Here is a 27,389-nt window from a genome sequence, read left to right on the forward strand (position 1 = left end):
CCGCCCCTTCCTGCCCCGCCGGCGGCCCCGGGGTGGGGCTGAGCGCTGCCACCGCCCCGGCCTGGCCATGCTGGACTTCGCCATCTTCGCCGTCACCTTCCTGCTGATCCTGGTGGGCGCCGTGCTGTACCTGTGCCCGGTAATGCTGCGGCGGCGCGGCGGGGCCCGGCCCCGGGCGGGCTGCGAGCGGCGCGGCGGGGACGGCGCCGGCCCCATCCCGCATCCCGCGGCCGTGTCCCAGGGCCCGGGATGGGACGTGGCCGAAGCCAGTGGGAGCGTTCCCGGCCGTGCAGGGCGCCCCAGGGCGCTGCACCCCGCGGCACTGCTCCTGCTTGACGTGCGCCGGGAGCGCATCCCGCTTCCCAAAGGCGTTATCTGCTCACCGCGCAGTTTTGCGGGTCTCCAGGGCAAAATCTGTGTGCAAGGTCCTACATTGCCAACCTGACCCTTTAAGTCTTTATGCAGACATCTTTCATCTAATCAGATGAATCATCCTGGTTTAGCCCGTGGGACCAGGTGCACACTCGCAGTTTATCGGCTTAGCAGGTTTGAAGCCTGCAGATGTACCATATCCAGCTTTTGTTTAATGTTTGTAAGTAGTGCAGCAGTATTGATGGGGAAAATCCATCTCTCCTGCTGAAAAGCTATGGGTCTTGTATAAAATCTGAAGTTCCCATAGATTGATGCATTTCCTTTTACTCTAGGCATCTAGGCAAGCATCAGGTATCCCTGGGCTGGCTCCAACTGATGAAAAGTAAGTCATTTCCATCTCCTCATTGATCAAGTTCAGCATTGGCAGAGGATGCTGTTCATAACCAGATACCTCTGTGTTCCTCAGGGATGGCAACCTGCCAGATATCATTGCCAGTGGCAGTTTACATGAGTTTCTGGTGAACCTTCATGAGAAATATGGCCCACTGGTCTCTTTCTGGTTTGGAAGACGTCTTGTTGTCAGCCTCGGCTCCATTGATCTCCTGAAACAACATATTAACCCCAACCGGTTGTGTAAGTGTCCTTTACATTGACTTTTAGCCCATTTTCTGGCCCTGCTGGGCATCCTCTGTCAAAGGAAATCAGGGTTTCATTCAAAGTTGAAAGAAAATGAGACTTTGTTAGCAGCTAACATGGTGGTTCGGATATGGCTTTGCTCCTGCTCACTGGACTTGAGTATCAGTGACCGAGAGCTGCTGCTCCAGTGGCCATCAAGAAGTCAGTGCACTTGTGTCTTTTACCTTCTCTCTACAGGAAAATGTTTGTGGAAATCATCATGCTCATTAGTCACTTGATAGAGCAAGGTGAAGATCCTGTAGCCACTTGGCATACATTTCGAAATACGGTGTAAGAGGGGAAACTTTGCTAAATTAAATCTGAAAACAGCTATGCTAGTTTGACATAACTGCCTTGTGTGGTTCAGCATAGAGTTTTTTTAAACTATTATTTGAAGAAGTTCTTTCATTTTCATTTTATTTTGGTGTGTGGAATTTTGTACTGAAAACCTTTAATGAACTTCCCGTCTTGCAAGTGGTTGGTGGCGCTGGTAGCTGAGTTGAACATCTTAATTCTGGGAGGATATTTTAATTTTTGGTGTAAGCCACTTAGGTGGGTGTTTTGCTTCACAGTCAATAAGTTAACTCAGATGATGTTTGGGTTTAATCTCTTGTTTTTCTGGGTTTTATCTTACAGGGTTGAATGAGGTGCTGGGTGCACACCTCTGACCTGATCCTATAGACTGTTTTTAGGCACAGGCAGATATCTCAGATGACTTTATGCTGGGGTTGTGATGGGTAAGCTTCATGTACAGTTGCATGACAGACTCAAAAAAATGTGGTGACAATCTGGGAAAGGAGTGGGAGTTAACGAGGATCAGCAAGACACAGTGGATAGCGATGACACTCCAGAAGGTGGAAAACCACCCTGAAAGATCTAGATGCTCTCAAGTGTGTTTGGAGGAAATCGAGCAGACTCAGTTTCTCAAAGCTCAGAGAAACAGTGACAGGCCCCTGAGCAGGCAAGTTCTCAGAAATATTCTGACTTTGGGGGTATCTGAATACCAGAGAAAGATGAATACAGCACCTGGACTTACATGCAGGAAATTAAGTGACCCAGACAGCTACAGACTAGCCCAGTGTCCTGCTATGCCAAGGGCTAAACATATTTTTTCAGCATGCAGATGAATAAGATTAATGTTATACTTTGGTAATTAGACTTTGAGGCAAGGAAAATGATAGAACTGTGTTTCTGTCAGAGTTTCAGTTCAGAATTTGCTTGGACATTGTATGGGTCATCATAATGGCATAAGAGGAATGAAAGAGGAAGCAAGGGTGGATTGTCTTGGAAAAGTGAAATACTGTGTTGTGGAGGTGAAGTACTCCCACTTAGCATCCTACCCTGAAGACACTATGCTGGAACCCTTTATCCACACAGGAAAGCAGAGTGAGATGGGTATCCCTGAGGGCTGGGCTAGCAGGAACAGGAAGAGGAGGACAAGAAGCAGGCTGCATTAATTGCCTGCAGGATAATGTGGCCATGGAAGAAAAAGGAAAGGGTACATTGAGTCATATGTTTTCTCTAAAGAGAGGAAAACATCTAGACTGTTTCACAAGAGGAACGTGAGCCAGACCTGGAATCCTGTGTATGTGGCTCTGACTCTGTACTCCAGCATGATGTTGAATAAAGCAAGTGCAAATGAAGGCTGCCAGTGCTCTCTGAGCACTGAGAGAAGTGGGAAGTCCGTCATGCAGGGGAAGGCTGGGAAAGTGTGTTCAGCCCAGCAGAAGAGCTTATGGGGGGGATCCTCATAAAGACAGCAGCAGCAGGCTTGAGGAGAGTTCTCACGACCTCAGACCTGAAAAAGCAGTGATATTAGTTGAATCAGTACTTCCCTTTTAGCATGGGTGCTTGTCAAAAGTGCTCACACTTTATTAGAGGTGAGGAATTTTACTGGTTGTATTTCCTGAAACACTGAGGTATAAACAGTCATAGCTGTAGCAAAACCCTTCCTGGGGAGTGGGAATAGGGGATGTGGTATCTCTGAGCCATGAACTGGCTCTGGGTAGCTTGAAGGTTTTGTTGGAGACATGGTCTTGCCTGTATCTCTTCTGTGCCCACAGTGCTGTGGGGCAGGAGACAGCCCACAGTGGACTGTATTATATCCAACTCTTAACTCTTCAGCCCCACTTGAACACCCTTGCCACATGACTCTTCCTCAGTCTGTTAGGGTGTCTGAGGACAGAGCTGCTTTTCGTAGATGCCTGTCTGTTGGTTTCCAAGGTTGAGGTGCAGGGTTTGGCTCCAAGTATCATGCAAAGGTTCGTCTCATCTTGTGTGTGTGTCACAGGTACAGCCAAAATTGCATCTCACATCAGAGCCTTGAAGTTGGACTAATTGCATTCATAGTTATTAATGTTTCCAATGCCAGGAGACTTTTTCCTTATACTTAAAACAGTGTTTGAAATTGATGTGTTTTCATGGCCTCTTAAAACTTGGTTGAGATTAATTTGCCAGAATTCAAAGGAAGTAAAACTTTGCTGGTGGTACTGGTGATTCCCTTGAGTGGCTCTGGAGAAGCAGCCTGGGCCTGCAAAGGGTGTGGATGTGAAAGGGTGGATTAATGCAGGATTGCCAGGAACAGTGAGTTCAGAGACCCACTTGAAAAACTCCTATGAATCGATGTTGCATTTTGAGTTGGGACAAAGAACCTGAAGCACACTGAATGCTGGCAATGGAGCTATGGGTCCTGACCTCTCTGAGCAGGACAGCTTCATTGCTGTCCTGGAAGCATTTGTACTGTGCAGCTTCAAAGGTCCTTTCCATCACTGATGTTCAGTTCTGCTTGGCATCTGAGTCGACTATCCAGGTAGATCTTCTCTCCGTAGTTACTTGCAGTGGTGTCCGGGACAGCACTCTGAGGTTCTTGGGATGAGGGAGATTTCCTTGTAAGTGAACGGAACAGTCAAATTTTTGATATGTTTCACTAAGAGGACTGAAAATGTAACCCTGGAGATACTTTCAAGACAAGGACAAAGGAAGAAATCTGTGAAAGTGCTGGCAGAACAGAGCTCTCTGTGGAGGCCGTTCATGCCTTGGGGAGTCACTGGCCTCCCATACCTGTGGAGAAATAGCCATTTCCCAAACTGTGCAGAGCCAGGCCTCATCCCTGGCTGCAGCCTGAGAACACAGCAGTGAGTGTGTCAGTGGTGTGGAACAGCCAGTTTGGATTAGGGATAAGGGGAGAAAAAAACAGAGCCCATGACTGATCCATCAGTTTTCATTCATATGCACCAGGAAAACTTTGCGCTTCTAGCAGGTGTTGGTGCTAAGCAACCTCTGCCTGTCTAGATGCCTCTGCTTGTCAGGTTTGCTGTGTGGGCTTTACCACCTGCCATGTGTCTTTCTGGCTACCCAATATTGTGCCAAACTCTGCCAGGGCCAGTCAGCAGAGAATTGTGGCATGAATAGCGGCAGCCACTCCATGACAAAGTACCTTGGGGGAGGAATTGTCAGCAGCAGCTAGAGTCACATAACAGCCTGCTCCACGTGGAGAGCCACAGGTACCATCTGCTGTGCCCAAAGACACATGCTCATACTCCTTGTCATTCAAAGTGGGAAAGAGGGTGAGACGCAGAGCTTAAAAACATTGGAAGGGAAAAGATGTGAGAGAAAAACATTTAGGAAAGATTACCATATTCATGCCTCTGGCCTCGTTAGCATCTTTTATGTCATTAGATAGTAAGTTCTCTGCAGGTGGGAATTGTCTCTTCCTATATGTTTGTCTAGTGGCATAAGGAGGCCCTGATCTCTTCAGGGAATCCTAAATACATCCACAGCTGGTAGAGTCATATGTCTAGCCCAGCCTGGATGTTTTCTGGTGCCTCAGAGGTTTCAGTCTGCATCTGGGAGAAATAACAGACTGTGATAAACAGTGACAATATCCCTCTTGAAAACCCTGATTGCCACTTCCAAATAATTCTTTAAAGTTTCTGCCAGTTCTGCAAGACCCACTGAAAGGTTTACAGAAAGAGAAAAACACATGCCAGGCTTTATTGCACCATTTTGCATTGACATGTAATATACTTTTGCAAATATATTAAGTAGAGGTCCCTGGTGGTGAAAGTCAGAGTTAATCTAACTGAAGTGAGTCATGGATTTGAGAGTTATGTGCTTTTGTCTAGTTTGTACACTGTTGCAAGTGAAGCAATAGAAAGCGTTCTATAGCTTAGTGAGGTACGGTTTTCCATAAGAGTTTCAGAGCTTCTCTGCTGGAGGCACCTCTGACAGAGGGGTAGGTGCAAGTCTGGGAAGAGCTCACCAGCAGGGAAGTCAGTACATGCAAGAGAAATCATGCAGGAAGAGTATTAAATAAGTATTAAATAAGGTTTGCTGGGGCTTTGAAGCAAGGGGAGGAGTGCAGAGCCTCTGGCTGTCTCTTGTGTGAGCTGATGTGTCCTGAGTGCATGGCCTTGATCAGGGCAGGAGGGCACACCAGATGTGAGGGGACAGTGTGCCAGAGGGACTGGGCTTCAGGCTGGAGGAGCAGGGAAAGGACTATGCCACACTCAATCTTGTCACCAAGTCAGTGGCACAAAAAGCTGGGAATTGGCAAACTGGGAACAAGCTCCAAAGGCGTTGTTACTGAAGAGTTACTTGCCAGAGCCAGCAGACAAGCTGTGCTGGGGCAGCTGCTCACAGGGTGGCACTCTGCCCTGAAAAAGAGATCTTAGGATGTCCCAGCCCACACTGAGCAAGAGAGGCTTGACAACCCAAAGAGACTGTTCCTAGGGGAAGGAGCTGTGCCTTGCTCACTGCCCATAAGTAGCAGCACCCAATTAAAGAGGTTGCTGTTTTTATCAGCCCTGTGTAGTGTGACTTTTGAATGGTGTTTCCTTGATTTGCTTTCAGTGGATCCCTTTGAGACGATGCTGAAGTCCCTCCTAAGGTACCAGTCCAGCCTGAATGGGGATACAGGAGAGAGCCACATGAGGAGAAAGCTGTATGAAAATGGTGTGACCAAGTCCCTGCAAAGTAACTTTGCTCTCATCCAGAAGGTGTGTAACTGCCTTTGTACAGCAGAGAAGGCCTGTGTGGCTCACGGGGGAAAGTTTAGTGAGAATGATCACCCACAATAAAGGATCTGCGTTCCAATTAGTGCTACACCTGTGAGCATCTGAGACAGCAAACAGCCTCTGCCCATTCAAGCAGGGTGTGAATATTTGGTTTCTCTCAGCTCCAGTGGGTTAGGGGGAAGGGCTGAGCTTGGTCACTTTTTGTGCCAAGGTACCTGATGCAGTCGAAGGTACTGGAGCACCTGGATTCCAGATATATTTCCCAGGACAGGAGGGAGGAGCAAGGAATCAGCTATTTGGACCACAAACAGGTGAAGAACTGTTCTGTTGATTTAGTCCAGCAACCAGAACATGATCTGTTTTCCCAGTCTGGAGCTATTAGTATTAAAGGGTATAAGGTTTCTTTTGTGACAGAGGAAACAAGAGAGGAGGATAGGGCTGCTTTGTTGGGGGAAAACCTTGAAAGAGGCAGAAACGTTACTGTTGAAGTTGACAACGGAAAGAAACCCTGGAAAGAGTGTAGCTTCATGCCATAGCTGTGAAAGTGTGGTCTGCCTTAGAAACTGAGTGGGAATGTCTCCAGGGGGTGTTTGCTGATATTGCTTCTAACCAGTGGTTCATTCCCTCTCAAGCTGTCAGAAGAGCTGCTAGCCAAGTGGCTCTCCCTCCCTGAGGCACAACATGTGCCACTCTGCCAGCACATGCTGGGCTTTGCCATGAAGTCTGTCACGCAGACAGCCATGGGCAGCAGCTTTGAAGATGACCGGGAAGTCATCCGATTTCGCAGGCACCACGATGCAGTAAGTGCCATGAAGAGCCAGAAAATCTGTTAGCTTTTTTCAAACTAAGAGCACAGAGTTTGTGTCTGTGCAGTTTAGTACAAGCTACTGCTGAGACTTTAAGGTAAGAGCTTGAGGGCTCTGCCTCAACTGTCCCAAGCTGAAACTGTTAGAAAGAGCCTACTGTTGATCCTGCTGTTATTTGTCTGAAGTGTTTCTAAAGGATCCATGGGTGTCAGGAACCCAGATCCAAGCGCAGTTGGGAGGTCTTTGGTACCTAAGTCAGTTAAACTCTGTTGGGAACGCCAGTGGAACTTCTCCCTTTTGAAGATTTTCTGAAGGCTCTGTGACGTTGTGGAAAAAGGGAAAGCTGAGATGATCTCAAACTGTATCCACACATGGGGATATTAAATATGCTGGTAATAGGGTGGGAAAGAAACAGTTCCATCTCCTGTTTAAGATTCCCATGCCTTTTCCTCCTACAATATTAATTACAGTTGTTTCATTTATACTTAATTTCATCTATAATAGACATAGTATCTGAAATGGGATGTGGTGTCCTGAAGAGGAGACCAGTTCCATAATCACAGGAAGACAATTTATTTGGGGTTTTCATTTTCCTGAATAGGGAAGAATAGAATAGTCCCAGCAGTCTCAGCCTATGGTAAGTGATGGCATTGTTCTCTCTCTCCTTCTTTCAGATCTGGTCAGAGGTTGGGAAAGGTTTCTTGGATGGGTCTCTTGACAAAAACATGACTAGGAAGAAGCACTATGAAGATGGTAGGTTCGTCCCGAGATCACAGTTTTCTTCCCACTCTGATTAATGCTTAGGAGTTGGCTAGTGTGTGAAAGCAAGTTTGCCCAGCTGTCTTGGCTTTTGTTCAGTTGGCCATCATTCCATAAGCCACCAGATATGTCGTACTTACCCCCACATAAGATCACTGTTTTGGAGTCGAGTGACGAGCCTGCCATTACTTGAGGAGTTTGTAGGACTAGAACTTCAGTTCTGGGCCTAGTAATAGGGTCTGTCCAGTCTCAAGAGTGATAGAGGTGAAGTGTCAGGGTCTGCTTGCTCCCTTCCTGTTCTGTCCCCTAGTGTCCTCTTCAGACCCTCTTGGAGGCAGGCAGCTGTGCTTGGTGGAGCAGATGGAGCCACTGGGTTTGGCCTGTGTGGGCATCCACATGATGCACCTTTTGGGCCATGCCCTGCCAGACAATCACTCACAGGCTGGAGGGCACAAGCACAGAGGTGCTGCTTTGATGGATGCTTTCCATGTAATGGCCTCTGATGTGCTTGTACAAGGTAACCTGATTTTCAGGTCTGTTATGAGAGTACTTTTGTTTCTCATATATTTTATACTAAGTTATTTTATTTTCTGATTTTCCTTTTTTTTTGTTCTTTCAGTATTTACTCATAAGGTATTAAACAGAAGTAGCTTGTATCTGGAACTAAGGATTTGCTTGTAGATCCTCCTAATCCAGTGTTTCCTTCTGTATGCTGCTGGTTCTGTGGGTGTCAGAACCTGAGCACAACTCCTGCCCCATTGCAATGGGTTCCAGCCACGGTCACTCTATTTCTGAATTGTAGTATGATGGTGCATTAGGATCCAATTTCACATACTCCAGAGAGTGATGCTTGGTGTTTGAGTGCTGCTGGCCTTCCTATGCAGAGAGGATGGAAGAAGGGAAGTTCTAAGACAAAGGGGCTGAATTGGGCCATGGCAATTGGAGTTTCAGATCCAAATTGAGCTCCATGTTTCTTGAGCAGTTTTCAGTAGGTCATTTAAATCAGGCAGCTGGTGACATCTAGGTCCCTACTCCCCTTGGTTCTCACAACAGGCACCAGGAGTTAGGCACTGAGACTTCTTCAGATGTACACACGCTGTGCCAAAAGTCCCCACGTTTTCCCCATCTTTCTCTCTCTATTTAGACTCTTTGGCACAGAGCCATCCTCTTGCTCCATGTCTGTAGAACCCCTGGCTAAAGGGGCACCATAAGTGGCTGGAGGTGCTGTGGAACTGTAATTCCAGCACTCCAGGACATGTAACCAGTGTTATATGGCTCATCCATGTTTTTATGGGGGCTGATTAAACACTTTCTCTGATGGTTCAACACTGTTACTTGGCTTTCCCTTGCATGATTTCAGCTCACAGAATGCACGTCTCAGTTAGACCTGTAAGGATGGCTTTTTAAGGGCAATCTGTGTTCTTCCATTCCTACATTTTCAACTGAACTGGAAATGCTGCCTTCCAAATTGACAGTAACATGTAACAGAGGCTGCTTCTGTAACTGAGCTCAGCAGGGACAGCTGGTCTGAAAATCTGCTTGGGGAGATGGATTTGCTTCTCTGCAGCACCAGGATGACCAGATTTTAAAATAAACATTCCTTTTTTTCTTCCAAAGCTCTGGTGGAGATGGAATCCATCTTAAGGAAGGTTACAAAGGAGCGCCGGGGCAGATCATTCAACAGGCATGTCTTTATAGACACCTTGCTGCAAGGGAACCTCAGTGACCAGCAGGTTTGTGCAGCTGTTGTGTCACTACACAACCAAGGAGTTTTGCTAGATGGGCAATTCACTACATTGTAGCCTTTGATTAATGTAAGTTTTTGCATTTTAGCTCAGATTCTTTACTAAAGCAGGGTTTCTAGTTCTTTTTTCCACTCCTACAATGTTTAATTGCATTAGACTTTCGTAGCTTTCCTTGCCACTGCTTCGTAGCTATTTTTATAAACCAGAACTATGTTAATATTAAGCTTGTCTTGTGCAGTTCTATAGAGAGTTCAGTCCATGTCTTCTAGATTTATGTCCTGCTTTCTGCACTAAAGGAATTTCATGTGCTTGAGTGGAGAATGTGCTGCTTCTTTTTTATCTTTACACTCTTACAAACTTCATTCTGAAGTAGATTTTATTTCCTAGATTCTGGAAGATACAATGATTTTCTCCTTGGCAGGATGCATAATCACTGCTAACTGTAAGTACAGATTGCAGGTAACTTTCCCTCATTACACTCAGCTGCCTAAAAGTCTATGTGTTGACATGAGACTTTCTCTGGCTAATAAAAAATTGTATTCATCATTCTCTTTCTCCTGAGGTACAAACTTACAGAGGAAGCTCATTTTTGCATCAGACTCTTGACACAGCCTCACAGCTACTAAATTGAAACTAAGTTGTGTTTGAGAGCCTTCCCAGTCTTTTGGTGAACCCTAGAATTTCGTCCCATTGCTTTTTGCATACGCTCTTAACCCCAGACAACTGATGCTAAATTTGATGAAAAAGCATCAAAATATATAACCCACAAAGATCATGCTGTAAAATAGGTTCTGGCACATGGAAAGCCAGTTATAGCAGTGTGTTAGAATCTGCCTGGCCACTTTGAATTTCTGGAGGATAAGTATGTTCTATGTATGGAGGACTTTTGAAGAAGAACTCTGGGATTTGTACAAAGATTATGGAAAACAATAACAAATAAAAATACAAAGTGAAGCTGTGTAGAGTATCTTATAAGGGGATGGTTATTTGGCCATGTATCTGAGTCACTGGGGCTGGGACTCCAAAAAAACCTCCAAGGTGCATCTAGATGTTAAACTATGTAGTAAATAATTTACACAACTGTCATAATATTCTTCCCCAGGGAATATCCTCTCCAAGTGCTGCAGGCTTGAATCCACATAGATTCCAGATAGTTCTCACGAATAGACCTTTTTGAGTGCTAGAAGCTTTTCCTTGTAGCTTTACATCCCACACACATATTTCTTATGCAGGGTTTCTTTTTCACTCTGCTGTTGAAGATCTCTCCAGTACCTCATAAAACAGATGTAGTGAACACGAGTGCTGGTCAATCTGCTGCAGAGAGTTCCTGGTCAGGAGCCCCAGGAATTGGCTGTCTGGAGCACTTGCCTGAGCTGTGCTGGGGAAGCCCCCAAAGAAGGGAATTTTCTGATGCTTTGGACAAACCAGCCTTTCTTTTACTTGTTTGGTCTAATAACCCTGATTCCCCAGGGTTTTTCAGTCTGTATGATCCCTTTGCCAGAGCTGTGAGAATGAATTACTTAGTTTCTTGTACAGATCCCTAAGCTCCTCATGGCATCAGAAAGAGAATTTTAGCTTGCAGGGTCTCTTGCTACACAGGAGTTCAGCCTCTGTTCCTACCACTGAATACAGAATCAGCACAGCCTGCTGTGAGCAAAGGTCACCCTTTTTTAGGTCAAAAAGTAACATTGAAAATACAGAAAGTAAGAAAACTGAGTGCAGTTTTTAAGGGATTGAATTTTCTGGGTCCAGTCTTGTCTTGATTTTTTCCCCAGTGTGTACCTGGGCAGTCTATTTCCTGACAACCTCAGAAGATGTCCAGCAGAATCTCTACAAGGAGATGGACCACGTTCTGGGGAAGGGACCAGTTACACTTGAGAAAATTGAGCAGCTCAGGTGGGTCCTGTAGAGGGAACTGCAGAGGAGCTCATGTCATGTGGTGGGGACAGGGGTTTCACATGGAACCTGATGGCTAGCCTACACTGGGCCAGGAGAAGGCATCCAAAAGCTACTCCCTTTTTTTATTTCCTGGAAGTGATCAAACCACAGGGTGACTTGCAACACAGAGAGAATCTGCTGTAGGACTCCAGACAGGGACCAAGGTGCTCTTTCAGGGTGTCTGTAGGAAACCCTTTAGGTTCATCAGCAGATAAAAGCACAGAATCAGTGCCCTGGCTGCCAGGCCAAACTTTGTTTGCCTACTGTCCTGCTTGGTTTCTGTTCTAGTTTTCCAAAAGTAGAAGTAATCAGTCATTTTTGTGGTTGGATTCATGTTAGACATGTTTAGAGAGAAAGCATGGACAAGTCTTCTTCTCAAAGGGCCACAAGATGACTGGTCAACATTGTGGCTTTATTTTTTTTGCATCTATTTGTTTAGCTGGGTACATTTTGTATGTGGACTAGTGTTAGGGTTTTAGTAAGGGAGTGTTGAGTGTGGGGGTTTCTTGCTGCTTCTTGTATGGGAGAAGAAGAGGCTCAGAGGTGACCTCATCACTGTCTAGAACTACCTGAAGGGAAGTTCTGGCCAGGTGGGGGTTGGTCTCTTCTCCCAGGCACTCAGCAATAGGACAAGGGGGTACGGGCTCAAGCTCTGCCAGGGGAAATTTAAGTTGGATATCAGAAAAAAATTCTTTACAGAGAGAGTAATCAGGCATTAGAATGGCCTGCCTAGAGAGGTGGTGGATTCACCATCCCTGGAGGTTTTCAGCCTGAGATTGGACATGGCATTGAGTGCCATGATCTGGTAAATGGACTGGATTTGGACCAAGGGTTGGACTTGATGATCTTGGAGGTCTTTTCCAACCCAATCGATTCTATGATTCTACGAGAGGTCCAGGAAAAGGGTTGGTGTGTTTATACTTTTTAGCAGTTTTAGTTCCATTTAAAATCTGAAAGAAGAGAGATTTCAATAACCTTCTGTAAAAGCTGTTAATGAGATTTAGTGCTTCTTGCAAAGCTGGGACTCCTTGCCAGAAGAAAAAATGAAGTCCCTTTAAATACAGCAGGTGACTCAGCATTCCTTGCTGCCACAGGGATGTGGCCAAGCCTCTGCTGGGAGGGTTAAACTAACCAATTGTCACTGATTGCAGATACTGCCGGCAAGTGCTGTGTGAGACAGTGCGCACAGCAAAGCTGACTCCCGTGGCTGCACAGCTGCAGGAGCTGGAGGGCAGAGTCGACCAACATACTATCCCCAAAGAGGTAGGGCAGTGCTGGGAGCACTGGGCCACTCTCCTTTCCGCAGGGGAATTTACTGTTTCCTCCTTTTCCTGGTGAGGGGTGAGGCTGTTGAACCTGAGCAGCTGTTCTGTCATCTGAAAGTACAGTTTAGCTCAAAGTTTGCCTGCAGTTCCTCTGCAGGAGAGACCTGGAAATTCATGTTCTCTTGCTGAGCAGATTTGCTTCCAGTTCTGGGCCACCAGGGTAATCTTTTGAAGGGGCTTATGGGCTCAGTTGTGCATAGAAGAGCATTGTTTCAGGCCTTATCATATCACCCATTATATCACCTTCCATGGCAGAGAATGGAGTAGCCCACACATACATGCCAGCAAGAGTTGAGAAATGGGGTCAGACCCTCTGTAGCCACTGACAGTCACAGCATGATTCTTAGAAGTTAAGATCCTAACATCTGGGCATGGATTATGGAAATCTGTAGATGAATATAGCATAATTGTCTTTTTAATCCACCTAAATATGAGTAGTCTACAGAATAATCATTTTCCAGCAGAGCTGTGCAAAAGTGTCTTTAATTGTGCGTTTCTTTCTGCTTTGACATACGTGTCATAATTTTCTTTGCAGACATTTGTGCTTTATGCTCTTGGTGTGATGCTGCAGGATAGTTCATCTTGGCCATCACCATACAAGTATGTAGAATCTACTTACTGCAACTAATTCCTTTCCTTTTTTAAATTAGATCTTAAAGTACAGCTTTTTGGGCTGCAGGGCCTGCCTTAAGCAGATTTTGGAGATGAAAGGAAGTCTGTAAGAAAATCAATTTATGAAGGTCTTGGTTTGTTTCCATGGATATGCTTTTGGGGCAATTCAGTTCAATTCATGCTCCAGTCTGCATGTGCGTGTCTGTGTGTGTATGTGTTAGAGTTTAATAAAAACTTCTGTTGTGCACACAGAGCTTCCCCAGAGAATGGTGGTAAATTCTGTGTAAGGTTTTCTGTGAAACAGTGACTTGAATGGATTTGTAATCACTGCTTGTCATCATGAAACAATGATACAAGAGAGGAAATGTCAGTCTGAAGTTTTGTTTTTTCAGAGGGAAGGGAAATGCTACCTCATTATTTCTGTCTGTGAAAACATAACTGGATCCAGGCCAGTGTTTCAGAGGTTAAAGAAAAAAATTGCTGTAGCTTCCTGTGGCCTCCAGGTGACAAATATGAACTTGTATCTGACTTCACTTGGGCTGGGAAAAAATGTGGGTCAGTTATTCTAGACAGAGAGAACAGACAGCTGAGATTTAGGAGAAAGAATAGGGTCTTCAGAGTAGCACTTGTCCTCTCCTGTGAGTTTACATCTTGGAAAAGGCTCAGGCATTGATGCACTGTCTGTGAGCATCTTGGCAGGCATTGCCTGCTAGGATAGGACATGACTATGTTTAGGTTTGCTGAGGCCTCCTGGGAAGGACAGGGAGGACTGCTATAAACATGGTGTGTTTATTCTAGGAAGCCTGGGGTTGAGCCTGAGGTAGATGTATATTTCTGTGTCAGAGTCAGATCAGCTCTGTATGAAGCTTTCACCTACCTAACAGTACAAAACCCCTTTGCATGGCTGTTTGCCCTCCCTAATTTGTGAGGCAGAAGCAGTTTCTCTCCTATTACAAGACCTGTGATTTACTACTTCAGTTCATGAGGAAGGTAAGTTTGTTGCTGCTTTTCCTGAGGGTCAGCACCCACATGCCCTTTTACCTTGTTAGAAGCGGATCATGGATGTTTAGGCAGGGAAATAAAGGCTTGAAGAATTAAGCAGAAAGGTTTAGCAGAAAGTGAAAGAACTGTCTTCTATCCATCAAATTTTCTCTTTGGAGGTGTTTTTTTACTATTTAAATTTAATTATATTCTGTTAGTCTCCTTTGTTTTAACTCCTGCCAGCCCTGGATAAGTTTTCTCACAGCCTCTACCATCCTAAAGCTGGAAACTACTTTTCTCACTTGAATGAGTCACTGGCATCCCTCCCCCAGCACATACACTTATACACACCAGCTGCTTGAAGAGAAGGGTGAGGGGCAAGGAGAGAAGGGAAATATTTTTGGAAGTGAAGAAGAAGGGGCTCAGAGGAAGAGAGGGAGGGAGGTAAATGAGATTGCATGTGGCCTGGAGGGGAGTAGAGGGCAGGTAGCAGCATCAGCTCATCTATGTACTCAAGCTAAATGCCCACTTGCTGAGGGGTAATGCATATCAGTTCCAGCACTGTCTCACACTAACTCAGTATATCAGCATTTTGACCAAGATGGGATGCAGCTGCCCAGCTGGGAACAATGGTGGAGTGGATGCACAATTGCCTTCATGTGTTTGTGTGGAATTGTGCAGCATGATTTAGAGAGAGCAAATTAGTGAGACTCTGTATTTTGTTGCCCATTTGTTACTCATGTGTGTGTATATTTATGGGGAAAGGATGCTCTGCCTGCACAGAAAGCCTTAGTGTATTTTGTTTTTCAAAGGTTTGACCCTGGGAGATTCAGTGAGGAATCAGCCGTGAAAAACCTGTCCTTGTTGGGTTTCTCAGGAAGCCAGGAGTGCCCAGAGCTGAGGTGAGCATGGGGAGGGAGGTCTTTGTGAGTCTCTGTGGCAGATGGAAGAAGTACTTTTCAGCATCTTCCTGTTACTACTGGCACAACCTGACCAAGCTGGCTGTTGTCCTTTGGCAAATTTCCGTCATAGCCAGTGTTCTTACTCTTTTCTCCCCATTCTTCCCGCAGGTTTGCCTATATGGTGACCACAGTCCTGCTGAGTGTCCTGGTAAGGAAACTGTACCTCCACCCAGTGAAAGGACAAGTCATGGAGACAAAGTATGAACTGGTAACCTCACCAAAGGAGGAAGCCTGGATAACAGTGTCTAAGAGAAGCTAAGAGGAAGCAAAACAAGGGATTAAAAGTGCCAGTAGTGAAGTTCTGAGCAAGGCTCTTAAAGAGCATCATGCTGGCAGCAAGTTGACTCAGCCAAGAAATTTAACATCCAGATTTTTTTACCTTCCACATTTTTAAACATATGCCTATCTTGGGTATTTTTTCTAACTCAACCAGTAGTTTTATAAAGTAGATTTAACCTGTATGCTATTTTTACATTTGCTTTTGGATCTCTGGCCAAACTATTGCAAAGGAGGCAACAAAACCTTGCAGTGGTGTATGTATGAACTATTTGGTGTCAGATAGCCGAAGACCAGACCTTTGCTTAAATTCAGCCCCTTTCCAGTAGCAGCCAGAGCAGGGTAAGAGTGCCTCTGTTATCCAGCGGAATGCTTCTTCACAGATCCTAGCTAAATAAGACTTTGGAGACACAAGGACAAAGCCTTTCTTTCTATATAGATATTTTTATTCAAAGTGTCTTTCCTTTCCTTGAGCTATATCTATAACTGTCAGGAAGAGCAGATATATCTTGTGAGAAGTATGTGTGAGTGCGAGAAAGAGAGAAATAAAGTGGGGTGGGAATTGCACCACCAGTTCTCTTGCTGTGTAATCTTGCCATGCTGTAGAGTTGCAAGAGAAAGGATGACTGAGAAATGCCAGTAAACCAAGGAGATTAAAATTGGTTTGGCCCCTGAGAAAACAGAAGTATCAGTAATAATATAATGAAATTAAATAAAACCACAGAACAAAGCCCTGAGAAAGGAATTCTCTATCATGAAAGTTCTGAGGGCAGTGTCTAATATAATCTACATCAGAAGGTGACAGATGCTTTCAATTCATTTAGCATTGGGTCAGCATGAGACTGATCATGCAAGTACTGGAAAGGGAGAGTGCTGATTTTATAGGGCTCTAGATTAATGTACTTAATAACTTAAAAGCCTTTCAAAGAATCCTTTTCCTCCTCTAAAATGGGTGACAGCCAAACCAGCATCAAGTGCTGCATGTTGACATGCTTTTCCCTGCTTCTTTCTTTCTTTCTCCTTTGTCCATCACAGGACAGCTCCTAAAAGATTTCTCAGAGCCCCACTCAATGGCTTGTGAGGCAGGAACGTCTGTCATTGTGTTGGAGTAATTGCCATCTGACCTCCTTTTCAGGTTGTGTTTCTCCATTTTCCCTCTTACACAGCATCACCCGTTATCTGATCTTTACAGGTCTTTTCCCCGTAAGCCTGACTTCTCTGTTAGCTCCAGTTCCTCGCCCCTTTCCCACCCAGCAGCTGCGTGGTGGTAGTGAGGTGTTCCTGAGCCTGCAGCAGTGTGTGTAAGCTGTGCACAGCTGCTGCTGCTTGTGCAGAGGGAGCACACACACCTGGTAGCTGCAGCTCCCATTGCTACAGACATTTTTGTTTCCACTGGCACCTTCCATGTCAGAAAATCTGCTGCTCTTGGAAAAATTGTATTGCTGCTGAGTGCCAGCCCAAATGTCAGCTCTTAAGGAGTTAGCTAATGTCCGATGCCAGCCTCTGTGGGCACAAGACAAAGAAAATTCTGCTCTTGGGTTTAACGTGTCAGCTCTGCTTTTGGTGAAGCTGTAGAGATTCAGTTCCCCCTCAGTGTAGCTTCTGTTGGGGGAGAGGTGAGACGGTGATGCTGGGCAGAAAAAGGAGGGTTGTGCAGTTCAGCTTCCTGCCTCTCTTGCATTGATTTTTATAATGAACTGCAAGAAAGCTCTTGCTAATCTGACCTCTGTTTATCTGAAGGTTGGTCATATCCCCAGATAGCAATTCATGTTAGGCTTTGCTTCACTGCTTATGCAAAAAGGCCTTTTTTTCTTGAAGGTTGCAGATATTTCCTAAACCTTTTGGAGAAATCAGCATGGTAAAGGATTTTAGTTTAAAGCATCCCTGGTGTGCAGAGGAGGCAAAACAGAGGCCAAGTGTTTGCTTTCTTGGGAAAATATGGTAGGGTAACATTGTCCCTGCTAGGAACTGGACAAGAAATAATTGTGAGGTGAAGATCTGCTTTCTTGTAGCCATGTCATAGGAGGGACGCTTTCAGACACCGGCAAAGCTTCCCTAGTGTAATTGTCCAGACTTCTGTTACAGCATTTCTCTGCCTTGCTGGAGCTGGTTCAAGCCAACTGCCTTGCAACAACCCTTCCCCAGTTACAGGAGTCAAAAATGGGAGCGATTCCATATAATTTGTTACAAATTTTCCACCAGCCTGCACCCATAGGCTCAGTCTGGGCCAGTGATCAAGCATGCTACAGGTATCTGTGACTGGTACAGGAGAGGAATGTGACCCAGCGTGCTGGAGAAAGCCAGTGATCAGTTTGTGTTTGCTCAAAACTGCTGTCAAAAAACACCCTGACTCATCAGTTAAGGAAATGTGTTGAGCATGGAGGGAAAGGAGGGGAGTAAGGTGCTCTCAGGCGTTTGTTATGCACTGCTGGGAATGACACTGAGGTCACAGCCACATTGTTTGCTGAAGTCTGTAAGTTTCCATCTTCAATCCATGTGTGATAGTTGTTTCAAACAGCTTAACTACAAAGATTTAAGGCAGTACTCACCAGACCAGCTGTGGAGCCTTGTGCAGGAAACCTTTTTTATTTGAGAATGTTCATGGATTGGAGCTCTCTCATGAAGTTTTAATCTATTTTGATTTGAAGATTGAAACACCATTTTTGTCCAGCATGCACTGTCAGCTGGTTCTTGTTTGGCCTGGCTTCCTAAGGAAGACTTGTGCTCATAGTGTGCCCCTTTCCCACTTATGGTTGGCCATTTTTCCCTTTCTCTTCTCACAAGAAGTAACTTCTGAGCCCTTAGGCCAAATCAGCTACATTTGACAAGCATCAGAGTGTGAAATCTCAACACTGTAGCATTGCTGCGGATTTTGGGGGGATAAAAAAGAGAAAGATGACTGGCCATAGGGAGTCCATGCGCGACGTGTCACAAGGTTGCAGTCAAAGCCAAAGCAGTGTCAGCTGCCAGCCTGGGGAAGAGCCTGAGTCAGCGCCTGCACTGAAGCAGACAGCCAGTCTCAGGAGTCCAGTCAGCAGAGAACAGGTTTGTCAGTCCTGCTCCTCAGACCCTGCACCAAGGACACATCTAAAGCCCAGGGATCCCTTCTGTCTGTAATGTGTGCATATGGGCAAGCACTGCAACCTGTGGGGAAAAGTGCCTTGGTCTACAAAGAAAGCCAAGGGGTGTGTGTGGGGTGTTCTATAATACAAGGACTTACTTGGGTTTATGCTTCATATTCCTGCTCTTTGCCAGCAAGCTGCTTCCCAAATTCAACGGGATGGTTTTGAAAAGCATACAGAAAAGCAGTCATTTCATTCCTTGGACTCTTACTGTAGAACAAGTTTCTACAGAGCTGCAAACTCAGGAAATGTAAGAGGCTAAATACATCCCTGAGCCTATGCAATCTGCTGCCCTCAGGAGCAGACAGCCAGCACAGGTGGTGGGAGCAGTCAGGCCATTGCTACTGGGCTGTTTATGGCTGGTAAAGTCTTATATATATATGTATTATAAAGCCTTACATATATATATATATATATGCGCCCCTTGTGAAAACTGGTGAGACAGTTGTTACCACAGCTTTGAGCAGAGCAGACAGCCTACTGAGCTATCCTCCCACTGCCTCCAAAATATCCATGAATGGTGTTACCTCTGCACTTTAATTAATCTGGGCTACATATAGAGGCACTATTGCACATCATTAATATCCTTCTGTTCCCAGCAGTTTAAGGACTTGATGGTAATGGCTGTGGCATGTAGCACAGAACTGAGGGCTGCATGTTTTATTTTCTATCATTAAATTGAGAGGATGGTCTTGGCAACTTCAGTCCTACTTGCTGCAAAAGTAAATGTTGGGCAGAGTGGATGCTTGCTGATTTAAAATACCTTGGGCGGCTCTTGTGCCAGCTCCCCCTTAGCTGTGCCGAGGCTGCTGGCAATCCAAACTGGGAAAACACTGTGTCTCACCTGCATAGTTTGCTTGTGAACATTTTGGTACTGCTTTAATTCACAGGTCTGTAGCACTGCCCTCTCACTCTGTGCACATGTCCCCCACTGACAGCAGGAGATACTTGTACAGTCTCACCCCTCAATGGGGCCATGTATGGCCTGCCCAAAGTTTCTGCTAATTCTACAGAGGGAGCTCCCTGACACTGAGCATTGCATATGGGCACACCCTGATTCATCAGAATGAAGCCTGTAGTTTGTTGTCTTCCTTTTTGTACTCAGATCCTTTTGTGGCTTGGAGGCAAAAAGAGTGGGGTAGAGCAGTACCCTCAGGAAAGCACTTTGAGCATACAGGACCTCACCCACTTCCCAACCCCTTTTACCAAGAGTTATGAGGAAGGTGGAAAAGGGCTTCTAATGAGAAGGAAAATCTTCATCACTTGTGGGTTATGCCACCAGGAAGTGAAACTGTTTTAATTACAATGGCAGCTCTTGCTGCTTCTTTCCACTTGTGCAAAGCAAGAATTGCTGAAAAATTCCAGGCATCTTTCTCTGCAGCCTGAGAATATGATCCCATCTCTCTGTATCTGAGCTTAGGAATGGTTTTTAGCAATCCCTTTTCAACTAAACAAAAGGCCTGTTTGACATCCCTTAGGACTCAGTGCAGGGTTTGGTGGTAGCAGAGGGAGAAGAGGAACTACCACATGAAGGAAAAGAAAATGTTCTTCACATATGGAGGGTGGAGAAGGAGGCAAGATAAGGGTTTCCATGGCAACATTCCTTGAAGATAAGTATTTTTAAATCTGTGTGAATTTTAGCATTGAAAACACAGTTGTGTTTCCCACAAAAAGATTTGGGGGAGGGCTGGAGTAGGAAGAATTTTTCCCCCTACTTTTCAGGTCATTCCAGTGTGTTTTACAGAGGAGCCTGAACCCAAGATAAATGAAGTATGTGTGATTGCTGTGATGTTAATGCTCCTGTAAAGAAAGTCTTGCTTCCAGGAGGCATAAAAAGCATCAGTCATAGTTCTGTATCTGCACCAACATCTTTGGCGCAAGCACCTGATCATCTCTTTAATGGGAAAAGTAGTTTAAATAAATCAATGCTAGACCAGTTAAAAGTCACAAGGACAAATCTTGCAGGAGTCCACATTAAAACTATTGTAACTTGGCATGAGATCTTAATTATAAATGATGTACAGATAAGTGATGGTAGTAATGATGAGATAGCTGAGGCCTTTTGCCTTGGCCAAAGAGTAGAGGATGAAAACTGAAAAAGCAAAGAAACCAGCTGAAATGTGTGTCTGGTGAGGGTCTTGGTTACTTGCATGACAGTAAAACATCCCTGCAGTGGACAAGTGATGCTCCAGGGACACTACTGTGCAGGAAATATTTGCTTTACATATGGGATATCAGTGCTGGGGCTACATCTGAACCTCTTTGAAGCTTCTCTGCTCCTGTCTGCATTGCTGAGCAACTCATGGGCACTGGCACGCTCTGCTCCCACCTCCCTGCTGGCATCCAGGCAGGTCAGCTCTGTCTCAAGCCTGGCAGTGAGACATCCAATGCTGTGTGCCTGCTTGGCTGCCAACTTTGTAGTTTCACCAAAAGAGACCTTTTTTTTTTTTAACGGTTGCTTCCAACTCAGTGGTGACTCAGACACTGCAGCAAGGGTAGAGTGATCATCTTCCCCTACAGAGCTTTACAGCAGAAGGCCCTGGGTATCCTCTATAAAAGTGAGCTTGCTGAACCCCACCATCAACTGGTTTCAGTTCTTTAATTTAACTGATGGAAGGAGATGCTCCAGCAGTCCTGTGTACCTGCAATGAACTAATGAATTTCTACAAGTACTTTGTATTCAGAAACCCTGGGGAGGGGAGGCTAGGAAAGAATGAATAGTCATATATAAAAGAGAAGGGGCAATTCACCCATTAAGGTACTTTTGCTGACCAAAGTTCCCTAGGCCATGAATCCAGGAAAGGAACAAAAATCCATTGGAATAATAAGAGAAAAACAGTCATACTTGGTCATTTATCTTTTGGGGTGAGGGAGGGGAAGCAAATAAGTGTGTCTAAAAAAGCATGATTCATACTGTCAGAAGTGTGGAAATTGACACTTGGTAGAATTGTTTCATACAGAATAAGCAAGGCTCAGATCTAGCTAAGATGACTTGTCAACTTCCCTACATCTTCATTGATAGAACCTACCAGCAGCATGGGAAAAAACCTGCACTTCTTGTGTTACTGTTGGATCCTCTATTGAGATTGACTGTTGCTAGATGTGTAATTTCTAATTCTGGGAATAACACGGTGCCCTGGTGTCAGCACTAATGTGAAAATGCATACTCTGGCTTTGTAGTTTCTTTGACTGAAAAGCAGCTGACTTGTGCATGTAGGACTTCTTAGATGTTAGTTATCGATTATTTATATCATGTTTATTCTGTCCTGTCCTTTAAGACCACTGTGGTGTTTTGTGCTGCCCTCTGATGCTCTAGCTCCGTGCATTTGCCTTAGAGCTGAACTGAAGATGCCCCAAAACTGCCATACCTAAATAACACAAGTGCAGTGAGTTCAGTCCCTGCTCAGCAGCCTTCAGTATCCTGTATCCAGAGGCTGCCTCGCACTCCATCCCTGGGTGCATGTGGGCCAGCCAGGCAGTGTCAGGGCTTGGAACTCTGCAGTGGCTGCCTTGTGCTGTGCAGGGGAGCAGAACAACTGCCTTGTTGCACCATGTTTGAGTGTTCTTACACAGCTCTAAGCTTCCCCAAATGCAGTTTCTGGGCTCAAAAGCCCTGCCTTCTGGCAGCTTGTTCACCACCTGCAATTGTCCTACTTGGGGGTAAAGGTGTAGCAGATTTGTTGTTGAACATGCTCTGGCTTTGAGGCAGCTGTCCTGCTTTTGCAAGCTCTTCCAGCAGTCTGAATGGGAGAAAGGTGCCTTGGGAGGAGAGGACTGAGCTGTGTGAGTTAATGGGAACTGACAGGGGTGCCTCAAGAATACACCGTCACGTAGGATGAGAAACCAGTGGGACCAATGGTTGCAGTCGCCCCATCTTCATTGGTAAGCACGGTATTTGGGAACAGAGAGAGTGTTTGAAGCACTTAGTTCTACTGCTGTGCAAAATTCATACTAAATTTGACAGAGCCAATGCCTTGATTTGATGATACTGCTCTCCTAAAAGGAAGGAACAAATTGATTGCTTGTTAACAGAATGCTCTAAATTAACCTCAGGCATGGGCCTGGGCCTGCAAACCTTTGCATGACTGTGGCTGTTATTTATGCTGTATGATTGCATTGAATACCACTGACTATTCAATAATATTTAGCCTGGCACAGCTGAAATTTTAGTTGTGACTTTCAGCTGTTGGAAACCAAATTTTTGAAGCTGTTTAGGGGTTTGGTTTTTGAATATCCCATTAAGGCACCTACTTGACTATTTAAATGGGTAGATGTCTTTGTAAGTCTAGTATTGCCATAATGCAGAGAAAAAGGAAATTATATAGAAAGTTTGCTGGATCAAGCCTCTGCTTTCAAATCCCAGCAGTGATAGCAAGGTATATACACCACAGTTCACCACAAATGTCTTCTTTGCTTGAGGAATGTTGATGGGGACTGTTACACAGTAAAGATAAAAATACTGCAAACATACATCCTGCATTAGCCTTTATATATTTTATAGCTGTACTGTTCCAGCATGGTAAACTGAGCTGAGCAATCACATTTTTTCAATTACCCTCAAGAACAGGAAATCCTTATCACCTCTGTGTTTCTTTCTCCCACTACTGCAGCACTGGTCTTGAAATTGTCACCACATCTAAAAAATCCTCATTCTGTAAATTAAACTGTGATTTAAAAAAATTTTACAGTACAGCCTCCTCATAAAACTCCACAAGTCTTTTACTGATGTGACTCACTCAATTACTCATGTGGGCAGACGTTCAGATAATAAAAGTAGTTAATGGAAAGCTGTGAGAAATCCTGCTGGTTGCTGAGGAGGCAGCCAGGGGGAAGGCTACTGGGGGTGTTCTAGCCTAAGAGCTGCTGAATTCACTGAGCTCCCAGCCATTTTTTTAAGATAAGGATTTCTCCATTCTACTTCTTCCTTTGTATAAAAACAGCTTAAAAAATCAGATTGGCAACAGAGAAGCAAAAGCACACTCACTGTACATGTTTGCTCTTCGACTCCTCTTCCTACGTATTAGGGATGATAGCCAGTCTGTGCTCTGAAATAATCTCTTTATCCTAGTTATGTATGTACCTAAACAACACTCAGTACTCCTGGGAGCTCTGAATTCCTGAATCAAGAAGCACAACTAACAAATGGCTAAATAACCCCTTTGGCTGGAGGTGTCACATATACTGACAAGGATCAGATTTTTCTGGATTTAATAATAGGGCCTGGAGATGTGGTGTGCCATAGATCAGGTAGTATAGAAAGCAGGTGTCAGTGACATTTCAGTGAGAGCACATTAGAGCAATATGGCCCATTTTGAAGTTGGTGATGCAGAAAGGTGCTGAAGGTACCACTTGGATGTGAAAGCTCCCTTACAAAATGTGTGATGACTTCAAAGAGACTTAGAATTAAGCCAAAACTGGAACTAGTGTAAGTGGACAAACTGATTAGAGCTAAGGCTAGCTGACATTTGCAAAGCAACCAGGGCAGTTAACTCTTGGTTGTGTGGCCCTGAGGCTGCTGGGTTTCTGGGGGATGTGCCACCACAAATGGCTGTGCCAGTCCATTCCAACAACAGTGCTGGATATGGAAAGAGAGAGGACATGAGGATATGTTCATTTTTCATGCAAAATGAGCTGCAGGGAGACAGTGGTTTGACTTGTAAAATAGAGCTTCTGGCACAGAGAAGCAGTGCCAGAAGATGTTGAAGCTCTGGATGAGAGAAAGTAAGCTGTCAAATTACATTTAGCGACTCCATGCTGCAGGAAAGTGCAGAGAGGGAAGGAGAGGAACTATTGCATAGCTGAGCCCCATGGGTAGTGAGCACACAGAGCAGGGAATGAGGCTGTTAAGAGAGGATGAATTGCCTTGGTGTTCCTGATTCAAATAAATCTTTGTGTGAGGCCAGGGATCTGCGCAGACTTGTAAGACTACTTTGATCAGCAGAGCTCTGCTTTATTTATCTATCAATAATGGCCCAACCTCAGACTCCATCAGGTGAAGAGTGACCAACTTGTGGCCTTCCAGCCATTCCCTCTGCCTTCACCCTAGAGACATTTCCCGCAGCAATCCCATTCCCAGCTGGGGAAGCAGTATTCTGATGGGGGCTCTTGAAACCAATATCACAAACTGCTGTACACCCCAGCTGCACACCCAGCTCAGTCCCAGTCCACCAGGAGCTTGTTAGTCAAGGTTGGGATCTGTAAAATAGGTTACCCTGCTCCATTTTAATTCAGGGGTATGAGTGCTCCATTGTGTTCCCTGGAAAGCCCAATCCCAGAGAGATGAAGATGGAAAATAAATCCTTATACCTGTATGAGATAGATCAAACCTTGTGTCCTGACACATGACAGTAAATCATTTGGGTCCTGTCTTAGACTCCAGGGTGCAGAGATTCTGACTAGTTTATAGCAGGATAGGGACATCTTAGGCTCTAATTCTTTCCTGCTAAAAGCTCACTTGTATGATTCAAAGATGTCTTTGCCTTTGAAATAAATAAGGCCTTTAAGCTCCCTCTCAGAGGAGACAGTGTGGGGAGCCCTGGCTGCCTTCTGTGCATAAATATTTCTTTCAAACTGGATTTGGGCTGAGGTGGGTGAAATGCTGTGCCAGTGGGGAGCCATCGACCTCCATCTCCTGTTAGGCAGTACTGCAGCACTGAGATCTGTGTTGTTACTGTACTGGCAAAAACAGCCAAGAGTCACGGCTGGAAAGCTCACATGTGTTCGCCAAGCTGGAGGACAGAGCAGTTAGAAGAAGGGAGATGCAGACTGTGGTAGTGAACAGAAGATGTGCAAGGAGGAATTGCCTTCACAGCCTCATGAAAGGGGATTACAGATGCATGATGGAAGGAGGAAAGATGACTTTACAAACATAATTTATTATTCTTCCAAAGCAAGGGAGTTATGCTCATTCCAGGAGCATCACACAATGGTTTGGTGGCTTCTGAGAGTATGCAAAGTCATAAATTTTTTTAAAAGTGGTTTATGTGGTAAAAGCATGATTACAAACAGGACAGGATTAGAAAAGTTCCAGGGGGTGAGTTCCTGGAATAATATAAGTCCCTAAAAATCTGAACTTTATTACATACAGGAAGCAACAGAGGCCCAAGAGAATGGTTTTACCTGTTGCAGCTGCTCCAGATCAAACTTGCAAATGTGTACCAAGCATCAGTAGGTCAGTAACATTTACTCCAGTCTGCAGTGAGCAAGCATCAATAGTTTAGAGAGGATGAATTCTCACATGTGCTGTACTGGAGCATTAACACCTCTATCTGCTCTTTAGACGCTCAACAGCCATATCAGACCCTACCCGGGGGGTGCCACAGGGTCAGGACAGGGTGGAAAAGAACTGGCAGTTGGCCTGGGTTGGCATCTTAAGAGAAGGAATACCAGCAGGAAAGAAAAACAAATTAGAGCAGTCCTTTCTTCCCCTGCTCCCTGAGTGCTTGTCGTTTGAACCCTTGGAGGGAAACTGATGAGCAGCTCTGCTTTGTGCTGGCTTCTCTTTGAGAACATTTGTTGCCTGTTTCTTTTTAAGTCTGAAATGTTAGAAAGAGATCATTATTTTTCCTATTTAGCTTGACCTCTTCCAACCTGGGAAAGTTCCTCCCCTTGTACTGGGTCTGTCCTTCTCACACAGTGCTGTGTTGAAATAAAGTTCAACAGAAAACTTGAATTCCTAGAAAAAATTTTGTTATTTGGAATGAGACATTCCCTGGAACACTCTGGAACTCTGCAACACGTCCTCTCTCTGGAGATGTTGTGAGGTATCAGATGTCAATCATGCACAATGAAAATATGTGCATTGATGAAATAGCAATGTTAGGGCAAACCTTTCCATGAGATGGAAACTACTCCGCGGGTCATCTCTCCTGCCTTTGTGCAGCAAGCCCTTTACACAGCTGCAGTTTTCCCTGAGCAGAGAGGTTATCTGTGGTTACAATCTTGATTGCCCAGCAAATTGCTGAATTCCCGAGGAAGCAGGAGGAGAATGTGCAGCTTCAGGGTGTGTGGGTTTTTCAATCTGGTCTACAATGAGCACTGGATGTTGAGTGTTTTAGATGCCTCGGGATCCTGACACCATTTGTTGCAGCACTGGATAGATGCATTCTGTGCTGGGAGGCCACCCCTGGCATTCTGGAATAGCTGTGGGAGTTAAATGAACTGTTGCTTCAGGTGCTTTGGATTATGAGACTGGCAAAGACCGGCCATCCAGGCAGACACAGACACCATGTGAGGTGAGCATGAAGGCATGACTGTCTTTATTGAGGCAGTGAATGTAGATACTTTGATTACAAACTATTTTCTTCAATCACCCAATTTTCCTTCCCTCCCTCCATTAAATGTTACCTTCCAGCTAAACGGGACCTGTATATATGATCAGTGCACAAGAGCAGAACTTTGGTGTCAGATTCCTTTGTCCTTTATCCAGCAGCAAATCTGCTTAGCTCCATGTGATGCAGCAGCATAGGGATTTTTTGCTTTTGTTTCTACTGTTTACAAAATGTGTGTGTGTGGGGAAGTTAAAAGAAAAATGCTCATGCAACTAGAGCAGAGTCACATAAACACGTGAACTGAAAACCTGCAGCAGGATCTGTCCAAGTCTCACCTGGTCATTTGTCTAAAGAGGATGTTTTCTTACACCACCTGATGTGGTGACTGAGCTGTCCAGTTCTCCATACAGCAAAGTAAAAGCTTTTGATTGTGATTTCTTACTGTGGTGCAAAAAATAGGTGGCCTTTGAACTACCCCATTATTACTTTTCTCTAAGAAAGAGCTGGCACTTCAGACTGTTGTATGTGGGA

General features: G+C 44.9%; 1 protein-coding gene across 3 annotated transcripts; it reads left to right on the forward strand.

Moving 5' to 3' along the window:
- Window positions 1-31: 31 nt before the first annotated feature.
- Window positions 32-27,292, forward strand: CYP20A1 (cytochrome P450 family 20 subfamily A member 1). Of its 3 annotated transcripts, none has more exons than XM_071562950.1 (13): window positions 32-139; window positions 705-754; window positions 839-1,005; window positions 5,899-6,044; window positions 6,695-6,862; window positions 7,543-7,621; window positions 9,245-9,360; window positions 9,760-9,814; window positions 11,148-11,268; window positions 12,462-12,573; window positions 13,171-13,235; window positions 15,041-15,130; window positions 15,299-27,292. In XM_071562950.1, the coding sequence occupies exons 1-13, from the start codon at window positions 68-70 to the stop codon at window positions 15,447-15,449; spliced, it is 1,392 nt and encodes a 463-aa protein (XP_071419051.1). In that variant the 5' UTR covers window positions 32-67; the 3' UTR covers window positions 15,450-27,292. The 3 variants fall into 3 exon arrangements, with proteins under 3 accessions (XP_071419051.1, XP_071419053.1, XP_071419052.1); XM_071562951.1 differs by having other exon boundaries at window positions 48-112; XM_071562952.1 differs by lacking the exons at window positions 5,899-6,044; window positions 6,695-6,862; window positions 7,543-7,621.
- The last annotated feature ends 97 nt before the right edge of the window (window positions 27,293-27,389 follow it).

This window comes from Pithys albifrons, chromosome 8 (assembly GCF_047495875.1).
Source record: "Pithys albifrons albifrons isolate INPA30051 chromosome 8, PitAlb_v1, whole genome shotgun sequence".
Taxonomy (NCBI): Eukaryota; Metazoa; Chordata; class Aves; order Passeriformes; family Thamnophilidae; genus Pithys; species Pithys albifrons.